We start from the raw sequence: 13,785 nt of genomic DNA on the forward strand, positions 1-13,785 counted from the left end.
ATCGCTTCTCTCCTCCTCCTTCCCAGAAGATGAGAAAAGTGGCTCACCTTTCCAGGCAGTGCCAACAGAGCGAACGTTTCTTTTGCACCTTTCTTATTTCCTGTCAACCACATGAAAAGGTTCATGCTGCATTCAGCAGCCTGCAGGAGCCCTGCTTCTGTATGCCTTTCAAAGATAGATCACTCTTATTTTTTTCTTTTTTGCAGAGAGGGTAAAAGAAATCTCATGTCTGATCAACCGATTGGCTAACAAATATCCTCTGTATCATCAGTTCTCATTTTAAAAGACCATGCAGTAGATAATCTGTGTCTACTCTTATTAAACATACTATTTTTGCTCTGTTACAAAAGTTATGACAACAGCACAAAAAAATACATTGCCCAACAGCTACAATTCTCACAGGGCTTCTTATATTGTGGTTGCCAGAAAGATCTGGCTAAGCTATCTCTTAAAAAAAAAAAAATCACAGTCTCTAAGCTGATGGAACTCCAAGAAAAATATTTCATCAATATTTAGCATTGTTTCAACAGCCAGAGAAACATGTTCTGCAAACAACTGGTTTGCAATTTGCATAGCCTCTGAACTGCTGACAAGCTATTCTGCAAACAGAGCAGATTAATTCTGAAGTTCAAAGAACGCGTTTCAAGATGATTCCACTACTAGTCACAAAGTGGATCACAGTTCACATACTGCTGGTTGCATTGTTTACAGCAGTTAGTTGAGAATCGGGAAACAAGAGAATTTATACATCACCAGCGTAGAAAAACATGCTTATAGAAGTTTACTCATCCTCAAAGCATCTGCAGAAGGGTCATTTCTAACTTGGGACTGATATTTTACAGTGTACCAAAGGACTCCAACCAATATCTGTTGGCAAACCTACTGGTGCCACTACAACATAAACTAGCTCTCCACCCTGGCTACGTTCACTGGCATTAAGTAGTGAAACATTTCTTCATAAGCCACAGCTCAAAAGTTCCATGTAAATTCATTAATGACTTGAGATAGATCACCAAAACTCAACTTTTATTCCCATTTTAGCTCCCATTCGTTCAGCTATGATATATTTTGGGTGGTAACAGGAAAAATGGCCAAAGTTTTTAACAATTTTGCTTTCCAGTCTTAACCACAAATAAATCACAGCCCCTTGCAACATCTCTGCTTATCTATCTAAGACTAAAAACAAAACAAATCACAACAAAATCATTCAGTCTTTTGTCAGTTCCTATAAGAAAACCTGGCACGCTGGAATTGGGAGCCCAACAGCCCAACATGTGGTGTATGTCATCTACTAAAACATTACAGGTAGTAACCTGAAAAGCTGAAACAAAAGCAAATTAACAACAGATTGTAGAAATGAGAAAAGGAACATTCTCCCTGCACCTTCTTTACGTCAAGCAATACAGAACAAGGACTACCAATTTCCTGTGATCAAAATCTGACCTACAAATGGAAAAACAAACAAACAAACAGAAAACAAGTTATCTTGTAGAATATATCAAGATTTTAAAGCATCTATTGTGACCCCTTGTTTACAGTCATCATGATGAACCAAACCAATTACAGATTTGGCCTTACTTTTTCGGGAGTAGAACTAAAAGGCTTGTCTGAATTTTACTGCTCAAGGAAGCTAGAGCTCAAAAGAAAGTGGCTGTTCCATGAATACTCAGGGCCACCATCAGGAAGAGATGTAGGGTAATGTTGACAGTAACATATTTTACATTTTCTATTACTACCAAGAAGTTAAAATGTCTTGAAAACTACTGACCAATGTGACTGCACTACAATATATTGTTAATAATTCTCATGCTAAGAAGCTCCTAATGTAGAACAAAACCCAACAAATAATTCCTAAGTTAGTTAATTAGGCCTTATCTATAGCTATAAAGTGAGAGCAGTAAATGCATGCATCATAGCACTAATTCCAGAATGCCAATATCCAAGACCAATCAGACCTAAAGGAATATCCATCATTTCTATCTATGAATGCAATTAGGCCTGTTATTATTATAAAGCTGTATTTCTAGAGAAGTAGAGGTCCCATCAGCCAAGCAAAGCAATGCACTTTGTGCACCAATACCATTTTTTCCATTTATAACTAAAACTAAAACATAACAGTATCTCAGTACTCTTCAAAATCCTGCAACCATGGGAAGCTAAGTGAATAAAGTTTCAGGAGTCCAAAAGCTTTAATTGTCCTCTTAACATTTTATCCTTAGATCTGAACATCTCCAGCTACTTGAAACAACAAAATCCAAAAAACTAAGAGAAGAGATTGGTACAAAGGCAGAAGTGCAGCCCCTGATTCGCTCCAAGGATCACCTCAGCAAAGCACTCTGCTACCACCATGGAGATGCTCCATGGCCCCTCCTCTTGCAAAGCATGAACATCCTCAACCTTAGGTGGAAAGGAATCTACTGGATGTAAACAAGTTCAATTTGCATGAAGTAGACCTACTTGATCCTACATATTTCCTTCATGAGCAACAATTTCACTTTTAAATGACACCATGTATACTTACATCTCCATGTGACTCACAAGCTGGAATAGCAGACCAAACTGACCAAATAAATCAAAGCCACATTCAGAGCTGAAACAGGGAAGAAAACTAAAATTGCTCTCTAAGCAGCATGACTGTTAAAGAAGGCAGAAGTACGAAGCTTCACACCGCGAAGTGCCTTCACTTAATTTGCAATTTTATTATTTGCCAGAATTGGATTTAGTCAATCAAAAATAAGACATAATTTATAGTTCGTATTTTCCTTCACCAACAAGTAGTACTGAATTGTTTCAGTATCAGTTTTACTGTATGATAGCTGGCTCAAATAATTATTGCTAAAGTAGTGTAGGAAGATGTATTCCCTGGGCTAAAACATGGGACAGTACCATGTGTTATGAACAAAAAGTGTCCTGATCAAGCAACTCAGAACAAGAAGCTAACATTAACACAAAGTTTCAGAACAAACAAAAACCCACTGAGATCAGAGCAGATCAAAACTCTCAAACACTAAGCTTGCAGACATGGGGTTCTTCTGTCCTCTACAGATCTAAAGCAGAAGACTGAATCAGTAGGAAGACCCTGGAGAACTCTTTGTGCCCATGTTCCTCATGTCGTTTCAGACCTCAGTCTACCTAAATGCCTTTGCTGCCTTATGTACTACACAGAATGCAATCACTCACAGGATTTGTACCATTACACCAAAGAGACAACTATGAAAGATGTTACAAGGTGGTCTACATTCCTTTGTAGAAACTCAGGTAAGCTGTGATAGTTTCAGTCCCTGCAGTTCTCCTGGAAACGTATCAGACAACACTGCATTCTTCTGTTTTTTTCCTCCAAAAAAAAAAACCCCATGGATTTTCAGGAAAAATGTCTTTCAGAAATTTCAGTCAAGTCTACCCATGATACATTGCCAGTTGCAGCTGTTTTTAAACTCCACGTTTGATGGGCAGCAACGAGTTTAGGGGTTTTTTTGGTGTTTTTTCTTCTTTCTTTTTTTTTAAACCCTTTTCCTCATCCAAGCCCCAAAATTATAAGGTGCTTCCAAATTACCATCCTGGTAGAAGCAATGAGTTCTCGAAAGCAGACGGATGGACTAAAACAAGGTGAGTGAAAACACTGGCTAGACTGGCCCAAAGTTGGTGGTTAATGATTCAATACGTAACTGGCAGTTATGGGTGACATTCAGAAAAGGCTGATAGTGCTTGCTATCTCCATCAGAGACCTGGAGAATGGGACAGAACGCACATGCAGCAAGACTGTGGGTGACATCAAATAAGAGGAGGGAAGTAACAAAAAGCAACTGACGCATTAAAGGGCTGGGATGCCATTTGTATAAACCTCCAAAAGGCCAGAGAAATGGCTAGACATAAACCTTCTGAAGTTCAACAATGTCAAGGTCTTACAGTTGTTACAGAATATAACTCCATGCATCAACAGAAGGTGGAGACCAAATGTCTAGGTGGCAGCCCTATGAAAAGAACCTGGTGATCTTGATGGACAGGCTTGTATAGGAAGTGTTGAATCATGGCCTGAAACTGATTGATCACCTGAGGCAAGGACCCAGTCAGCCCTGGGAGCACAGCTGAAGGCAATTCAGATGAGTGACCAGAAGGGTGGAGCCTGGCTGCACCTCTCCTAGACCTCATTTAGGGGCTGACTGCCAGTGGGGAAGGATCTCTTTCTGGAGATCACCCCTTTTCTACTGCAAGCCTAGGACACAGGTGAGCTTTTCATTTTTGATTGTCTCTTCCCACCATGATAATTTTTCCAACTACAAACCTGTAAAATACCATCCTAACCAGGCTGCTCTTCTAACTGTACATTTGTTAACTGTACAAGGCTGAACGAGTCAGACCACATCCTCACCAACAAACTCATCACACAGATAAGTTCAGGGGAAAAAAAAGCATGATTTTTCTCTGCTAGACAATTTTACAGCCACATGCAGGATTCCGTGTCCAGCTTTGGCTGCCCACTTGAGACAGGGCACTTGCAAGGGTCTGGCAGAGTGGAACTGAGGTGACTGGGGAGCTGGAATATGCAACACATGAGAAGAGGCTAAGGGAACTGCCTTGTTTGGACTGGAGAAAAAACAGTTCAGGAGGAAATCTAAGCCTTCCCTTCCTGCAGCAGTAGTTCAACAGTTACATTAGATGACCAAGTTATTATTTATCTCCATTACGTTACTTTTGAGAAAATGTAACACTGTACAAGGCAGCAACCATACAGACACCCCAAATCCAAGACAGTGATCTAGGTCAAGTGCTTAGCAGCTAACGAAAGGGCGCGTATACATCAGTACTTCCTGTAACACGCAGCCTGGGGTAATTTTTGCTCAGGGACCTTCTGAAACAAAAGTCATTTCTGTTTCATATGATGACCTTTGATTTTTTTTTTTTAATTCCATCAATTTGTACAGTGCTGTTATAAATTCACTACTACCTTCTGTAGGCAGCCATTGCATGTGTTACTATTTCTCGCAGTTGTTCTAAACTAGCATCTCCTCATTTCTTCTGATGCCTCCAGTCACAAGCTGCAAGCTACATTTCATTCCAAATACATTTCTCACAAATCCCAAATTTTGCAAACCTCTTTCAGAGCCTTAGCTTCCCACTCCCTATCATTTTTTTTTCTATGTTGAATACTTGTGGGCTATTAGATTGCATTGAAAACACAAGCCACTGCATACCTTAACTCTGTAGTTCTGTTATACTCTTTAGAGGATGGAACTATCAAAATGGCACAAATGGAAGCACTGAGGATTTGTATTCTCAGACTGTTTTCTGAGGACTTGTCTAGTAATTACTTACGTGACCGCTACTGAGCATTCAGTTGGTATTTCATATTTCTAGCACAACTCCAAGATCTCATTCTGTCATTATGAGTCAGTTCAGAATCCAGTACACTGGGCTCCAACTCCACCCAATTCTTGCAAGGGCTTCAAATTAATTAAATGTATTCTCAAAGAGTTCGTCTCCAAATAACTGCTTCCACATAGCAAAGCTGAAGTAGAAAAGACCAGATCCATTACTGTTTAAGATACATTTAAAGGAGAAATGACTCTTCAGGATGCCTTCTCAAATTCTACAGAAAAGACAGCAAAATTGAAGAAACTTGTACGTTTAAGACAACTACTTGCAGCATAAGAAGTTCAACTTATGTAGTCACCACACTGAAATACTAAATTGTGTTGCTGTAAGGAGATATTCACAAAAGCTAACTTCATCCTTTAAGGCTGCCAGGCTCATTCAATATGTAGTGGGAAGAAGGTTCCTCCAGAAGTTCAGACTAGGGACTTCTTTTTATTAAGTAGAGAGGAACTCTATGATTAGTTATTGAAAAATGCTCTGCATGTTAATTTTGACTTACCAAAGCTATAGAAAACAGGACAGAAGAAAGTCCACTATTAAAAGAAAGTATCTAGCAGCATGGCGTGCCCTCATTTCCAATACAACATGGATGCAGGATCCAGCAGAAGTCAACTGAATTTTCCACAATATCCACAATTTCTTCTGGATCTCCAACAAAGTCTCCCCTACCTTCCCTTTGCTGCCATCTGTTCAGCTTCCCCCTTCTCTAACCCCTCCCAGCCCTCTTCCCACCATTACCCAGCCAATTCACCACATTTCTCAGTGCTATTCTTCACCCTTTCAGCTCACCCTTTCTATATGCAGTTTTTCCGACAGCCTCCATAGCCTGCTGCTCAGTCAGCAGCATTCATCAAACTCTTCTTCTAGAGCTGCCAAATACTCAGTGGGATCCTGCTTCACTTAAGTTAGGAGAGTGCAACTGATCGCACGGTTTCCCTCCCATGAACTGTACAGTGGATAGAAGAACTGCCTGGCAGACGCCACACTATGCAAGCCTTCAGAAACCAGCACATGAGACAGGATATGCATTTTCATGAAGGACACTCATTTTCAACACTACCAAACTGATAAGCAAATTTTTTACTTATTACTCTGAGGAGAGAGGAATATCAGTAAAACATCTGCTGAATAGCTTTAGTAAATACCCCAACAATTTGTGAAACACAATGATTATAATTACATGACAAGTTGTAAGTTGTTATTTCCAAACCTTTACACTTTTCATTTTGGCAGTAAAACAAAAGCTTTTTTTTTTTCCCCCCCCATTCTTATCAGCACAGTGCCCTTTACCCTAGTATACAGACAAATCTTCAAATACATTTTGCATGAACCAGACTTCATGTCTATTTTTGACTGGCAGTAGACACTGGGTCTTTAGCAAATCTTGATAGCCTTCCAAAAGGCAGCAAAGGAAACGGGCAGCATGAAAACCAATAACTGATTCCACAGAAACTAAAAGAAGCTCCAAGCATTGGTATCCACACACACACCCCAAATGGAAGAACTGAGAGCAATAGCTGCTCTTTCTACGATTGTCCACTTGGCAGTAAGTGCTCCTCTGGTGACTGCAAGCAGTCACTGCAATTAAGGCAGCATTAACTATTTAAAGGACAGCTTCCTAACGGCAGAAAGCAATACTGTGGCATCAGTTAAGAAGCAGCAGGAAAGCAAAGTGATCTGTGTGTAATTTTTTTTTTTATTTAAAAACAAAGAACTGGTGAGCAGCTCCAGAGCCATGGGAAGAGACAACAAGCAACTGCTATCTCATAACAGGACTTAGCACACGTTGTGCTAAGAAGAAGTTGTCCTGGAGTCTGCCTGGTTGTAAAACTTATCTCTACTTCCAAGATGTCCTAAAGAAACATTTTTAAGGATGTCCTACTGTTCAGAGAAAATTAAGAGAATCTTTATAGCAGCAAGGATGAAAATTTTGTTTCCTGATTTGAAAGTATTTGGGAAAAAAACCTGAAAGACCAGATAATACCACACACACACACACACACACACACAAACTCAACAAATACAATCACTATTAAGATGTCAAGAGAAACAACTACAATGAAACTTCAGTCTAGGTCATTTTTTCTTATACTCTGTCTAAAGAAAACCCAGATGTTGCATTACACTTAAGCTCAAGTGATCAATTCCAATGCAATAGCAAACACTGTTATAAACTGTATTACTAAGGATTTTGAAAGGGGTTCTACAGAGCCAGCTAAAATAGAGGACTGCTCAAAAGGACCAATTATAGCACAAAAGAGTGTATACAGATACAAATCATTGAACATCATGATGTTCAGAAGAGGAAACAGATAAACTCACAAACTGGCCAATCCAAAGCAAAAACCTTCCTCATACTACTATTACAGAAGAGTCAAACGGAGATTTATCTGCTTAGTTCAAGTCCAGAATTTGATAACTGGAAGAAACCAGTTATCTCAACCAGAAAATATACATCTCTACATTTTGTGTAATACAGTATACAACATGACTGGGAGCTGCGCCGAAGTGTTTGTCACATAAGCGTGTTAAAAGCTGTCTTGACCAAAGATGGATGCCTTATCACATCCATCACAAGTACCTCAGCTACCTGCGAGATGCAATACAGCAGGAAGGCAAAGCTCAAATCCCCACTGCAGAACATAGCATTTCCCTTTCAGGTCAGTTGGGAGCATTTCAAGATGCATCTTCCTGCCTGCAGAAGACTTTTACAAGTTCCATTTGCACAGGGAAAGGAAATTTCTCATTTTCTGACATTAAAGGATTCTGAAATTTTCACTCATCCAGCACTATTGTTGTGATGGCAGCCATGAATCCATCAGTCAAGATACGAATGATCTGTCAATAAAAAAATATTTTTATGTTTTGCCTGGCAACACAGCATACACGTCCATCACTGTTTGTTGTCACTTCTGGATCCCTGCAATAAGCAGTAATGTAAAAACTCCTTTAAAAGCCTATGAAAAAGAACTGATCTTTTATTTTAGCTTCTGCAGAATATAATGCAGATGTGTTTCCACAGAGCCTGGAAGTATCATTTAACAGCATCTTGATAAGCTGCTAAGATGCACACTGGAAGGGGATACGGGACACACATTGATTCAGCTAGCAGACAAATGGAGCACACAGCAGTCTACAATCTTCACTGGTATTAAACACAACTCAAATCTGACAATTCTCCTACTGTTTTGTACTTCCACTTAAGACTTCTCATGAATGACCTTCAGATCAATAAATCAATTGAATGATCTCATTGAGGAGCACTTTTCCCAGATTAGTGTTGTCATCCAAGTCCAAGTATACTCAAAAGCAAGACATTGTCAAATACCTAGCAATACTGTAATGTAATCAGATTTTTTTTTTATCTTGTAATTAAACAAATGATACAAAGATTTGAATTGACTCTAATGAAGGGAAATTACTTGAGCAGTATTACTGCAGTGATCTTGAAACAGATGGAACTGCTGCTACTGCCCTTCATGCATTTCAAGTCTAGAAATGGATGGCAGAGAATCCCAACTGCATCTTCTAAGAGATTACACAAAGTGCAAACTCCATCCATGACTTCCAAGCTGCAGAAGTCTTCTTGCACCACATAGAAATGCAGAAAATAAAAATGAAAAGGTATCTGAGGACAACTTGCTGCCACAGATGACCCCTCCTGGGCTGGGATCTCTTTCTTTCTAAATTCTTCTGCTGGAGGAACAGGAACACGAGGGCTTCTGGTGATAATTCAGAATCTCTGTTTCCCTTGCAGGAACTGGTGCATGCATACAATGAACAGATAACTTTCTATATTAAGCAACTGGATTCAGAGGTCTGTACTTTGACTGTTAGGGCCTGCATAGTCATCTTGAAGACTCTAGCAAGCAAACACTCAATATTTTAGCAAATGAGACTCTGATGTCACTGCTATGTCAATTTCCTCTAGAAAAAAAACTACAGAAACATTTAAGATGGTCAGTGTCCCTCAGACAGTACATCCTGGTTCCCTCCTGTGTTCCTGGTCAAGCTTCCCTGGGAACTGCAGCACTCTCTGAGTTCACACAGTTTTCTTATTTCATTTGTAAATAAAAGGATCTGACAAATCAAATATCATACAAACACGAAGAGAGTCGCCTGAAATTGCAGAATTTTATTTTGCCTGGGGGAAGGCTTTTTAGGTTTTTTTCTTCAAGACAGAGGAAAAGGCTCTTTCTTAGCACTGCATCTGGAAACTGGCATTTGAATCATTCATGTTCTTTGGATATCACCATTCAGCTTGAAACTGGAAGCACGCAAGTACTGAAATGCCTAAGCAGGAATAAGGTACACGACAGACTTGTGTGACAGACTCCTACTAGTCCCTACAAAGTGACCACTACCAACATGCACGCAGAAATGCTCAACTGCCAGCAATCACAGGAACCGTTCTTGCATTTGCTTGCAGGTCTCTCTGAAGTGACCATGTTCACTTAAGAGAATAGAAAGAACAATCCTAACCATGCAAGACAAAGATTCACACTAAATACTCACTTCATTTTCCCCTTACCAGTGACACTCTTTTTCATTATCACACCCTGAGCTGTTGCAACTGATCCCTGGCTGTCTTGAATACACCTACAGAGCCCACAGAAGGAACAGACTTAAACAGTAGAAAATGATTGCACATGTTCAGGAGGCAGATCTTAGAAGATCCACTGTTGCATCCCAAAGAAGCACAGGATGGGAGTGAAAAGCCTAAGCATTCCTCATGGAATTCCTGCAACTGGGCTCAGAAGAACAACTCCCAGATCATCAGATAAATCAGATCAATTATGTTGACATCAGAAACTGAAGCACAAAGGCCAGAGACCACATCCAAATCTCCGGAAGCACGAAGACATGATCTATAACTGAACTGCCTTCTGGCTGTGAATCTTTTATCTTGTTCTTTTAATACATCAATGACAGCAATCCGCATATACGTTGTAATCAATGCAGGCTCCACTGCTCTACTGATTTTAGTATTCCACAGCTTCAATCTTTTCACTAAGAAGGAGCTCAAAGCTTAATATCTTCTCACAGCAAACCGCAGATGAAAGCAATACCAGGGTTTGGTGATATTTCATTTTATTGCATTTTTATTTCTTTCTCTTGTTAGGGGATCCTTTTTCTTCCTCTGCTTTCTAGAGAAAAAGGCTGGTATGGTTTTGTTTGTCTTTTTTTTATCCCCATAGATAACAACAAGCAAAATGCAAAAGCATTTCTGTCCAACACAAACCTCTTGGCAGGGCAAAAGGCCTCCAGCCCAGTCACCAAGGAAGACATCAGCTTCTCAAGAGGAGCAGTTTTAATTCCTAGAGACTCTATTTTTAGGTGTGGCACCAGAAGCCCCTGTAGCAACAATATACTTTGACTTGTCATTTATGTCGGGGAGCACACAGGGACAGAGCCAGTCTGCGTGTCCAGCTACCAACATCTGACACTCAAAGAGTTTATCCCACACAGAGTAAGCAGACATCAGAGAACAGCTGAATTCTCTTTTTCTCCTCGTTCCAAAGAACGGCTGAGAACAACAATCAGCACAGTCAACAGCAGCCTCAACAGCCACCAACTGCTGAGATGTACCCCCTTTCTGACACCCACGTCAGTCTCAATCTGTAATGACGTTCACTTGTATTTTCTTCAAATTAGTGCAGGTTATAAATTTGAACAGAACCATCAGCCATCTGGGAGCAGACGATATTTGGTCACATTGCAAGCAGCTCTGTTGTTTGACGTGAGGAGGAGCAGAATCCATCTTTTGCAGTCATTCCCGTTGCAGGAAGACTGACACTACTGGACGCACGTGTGGCTGAATGTATGTAACACAGGCAGAGCAGTAAGTTATTTTTAAATAGTTACTATGTAGGGGAAAATTGCCATTAGCGTTTTGAATACTAAATCAAATCCCCTGCAAGAATTTTATCATAGAAAAATGAAGAAAAAAAAAAACACCCACAAACCCAAACCTCAGACTTTAATGATTAGAATTCATTTCTGCTCGTGGACATCAAACATTTCCTACACAGGCAACCAATTACAAAACAAGTCCTCCATTTATGCCTGCTTCCCCCACAACTGAGATTGTGGTAACAGTTTCAAGAAAAGAAATGGAAGTTATTAATGTAGAAGCACTTGAGAAACGAGTAAAGTAGAAGAAAGGGTACTTTAGAAGCAGTGACTTGAATTCTGAACAAAGTGGAGAACACCATACAAGAGTCTTGCTTTCAACACAAGCAAGGTACAACAAAAGCAGCTGACAGCTGAATCCCACAGAAATTATTTCTTCTTCAACCACTTACGAGTTTATAATGCACCTAACTTCGAATCGTGAAAGAAAATCATGTTTTTTTGTTTTGTTCTCTTTAACCTGGCACTATAATACAGTTGCTTGTTTTCAAGGTAAAAGTACATATATTACTCAGACTGTGTCACATCCATACAATTGCTGACATTGCTAGGCCACATGCAGGTGACAACTGTCAATCCTTCACTCACACCACTCAGCAAAGCTGGATCCACTTCACAACAGTTAACTCTGCAACCGTAAGGAGAAACGAAGTGCAAAACACACAACAAGTGAGAGCACAAATTTCTATTCCAAGGTCTGCTCTCACAACATACAACAAAACATCCTGCAGTATTCTATCAAGTACCACAGCCTAAGAACAAATGCACGAACGAGGGGAAAAAAAAAAGCCTGAGTTGCACATGGAACTTCTCCTACAGATCTGGTTTGTAAGTAGAGTAAAAAACATCAGTGGGCAACAGAGAACACTGCTTAGTAGTTACCGAAATGCTGCAGCCTGAGCCAGCGTGTAACTGCGTCTCTCTATCACAGGATCATTGAACAGTTTAAGCTAGAAAAGGCCACTAAGATGGACTAGCCTGACCATCGCAGCAAAGACATTACTACCAGCATCAAAGACAGCCGCGACACTCAGCAGCCTAGAGAACAATGCAAACGTACATTCAAAACGCACTACCAAAAAACTTTCAGAACGACTTCAACCTTCAATAATTCTTAGCGACAAGACAAATCACGCCCTTGAGAAAGCCTTCTTAACGAACCCGGCTGAAGGCTCAGTACTTGCACACACTACACAATCACCCATCGACAGCAACGAGAACTACGCCCATCCAGCACAACACGCTCAAAGGCTCAAATTTACGCTGCCGACACCTGAAAAACCGAAGCGGCAAAACGCCGCCCTACGCGGCCCTTTCTTCCTCTATCCGCGCTTCAGCCCGCAGCGGCCACGCCGCTCCGCGTTACGGAACGCAGATATCCCGGCGCTGCTCACGCGAGCGCGTCCGCCGGAGAGAGCACGAACGGCTCCGGCTCGCAAACGCGGAGAGGCGCCGAGGAGCCGGGTACGCCCCTCGGCGCTGCCCCGGGCCCGGCCGACCCCCGCCCGAAGGCCGCCCCTCCCGCCGCCATGGCGCACGGCACGGCGGCCGCCGCCTCTCCCCGCCGCGGGGCCGCGCTCACCGTTGAGGGCCGAGGCCTGCAGCGTGGCCCCCGAGGTGCCGTCGATGACTTTGATGGCGCCGCGCGCGGTCACGGCCAGGATGGCGTTGAGCGCCGGGTGGTAGCACAGACTGCACAGCCCGTCGGCGTCGCAGCGCAGGCAGCCGTCCCGCAGCAGCAGCCACTCGCAGGAGCCCGGCCCGGCCGACGCCGGCCCCGGTCCGGGCCCAGCGGGTGCCGCCGCCGCGGAGCAGGAGGCTGCCGCCATGTTACCGGCCGCCGCCGCCCTCAGGACAAGAGGCCCGGGGCCGCTCAGTGACAGGCCCGGCCGCCGCCGCCAGTCACCATCCGGGTCCGGGGAGAGGGGGAAAGGGAGAGCGCCAGCGTGAGACGGAAGTGACGCAATCACGCCGGATGCGGAACCGAGCGCGGGCCCGAGAGCGGGAGGAGGGAACGAGCGGCCGCCCGTCACAGAGAATGGCGGGCGGGAGGGAAGTGAAGGGCGGAGCAGGGCCGCGCGCGCGGCCTCCGAGGGGCGCGAGCCTCCCGCGCGCTGCTGGGCCGCTCGCGCGCGCGCAGAGCAGCACCGCCTGACGGCGGCGGCAGCAGCTCCACCCCCGGCGGCAGGGCGGCGGCCGCGCCTCGCGCCGGCCGCTCGTTCCGTGCCTTCGCCGCCGTGCCGTTAAGCGCTCTGGGGAAAAGCTGGGCCCGCGCGGAGCGCGCTCTTCTTGCGCCGAGAGAACGGTGCGGAAACTCCCGGGGGAGTCCGCCCGGCGCGGGCAGCACGAGGACGCCGACATGTTAACGGGCTTCAAAACTGACAGGTCTTGTGCTGCCGTAGCAGCGGGCAGCCCCTGGGCCCACCAGGAGGCGGTCCGGCGGAGCCGGCGCTACGGAGGCGTCGGAGCCCTTAGGCTGCGGCTGCCCTCAGCAGCCGC

At 43.3% G+C, this 13,785-nt stretch overlaps 1 protein-coding gene across 5 annotated transcripts in view; it reads right to left on the reverse strand.

Moving 5' to 3' along the window:
- BIRC6 (baculoviral IAP repeat containing 6) overlaps window positions 1-13,251 on the reverse strand; it is a 169,334-nt gene extending 156,083 nt beyond the window's left edge. For all 5 annotated transcript variants that reach the window (XM_085219529.1, XM_085219526.1, XM_085219527.1 and 2 more), the window contains exon 1: window positions 12,869-13,251. In XM_085219529.1, coding sequence (XP_085075655.1) covers window positions 12,869-13,115 — 247 coding nt within the window. In that variant the 5' untranslated portion in view covers window positions 13,116-13,251. The remainder of the gene's footprint in view (window positions 1-12,868) is intronic.
- Between the last annotated feature and the right edge of the window lie 534 nt (window positions 13,252-13,785).

The sequence above is a fragment of the Meleagris gallopavo genome, chromosome 2 (genome assembly GCF_905368555.1).
Source record: "Meleagris gallopavo chromosome 2, MGAL_WU_HG_1.1, whole genome shotgun sequence".
NCBI lineage: Eukaryota > Metazoa > Chordata > Aves > Galliformes > Phasianidae > Meleagris > Meleagris gallopavo.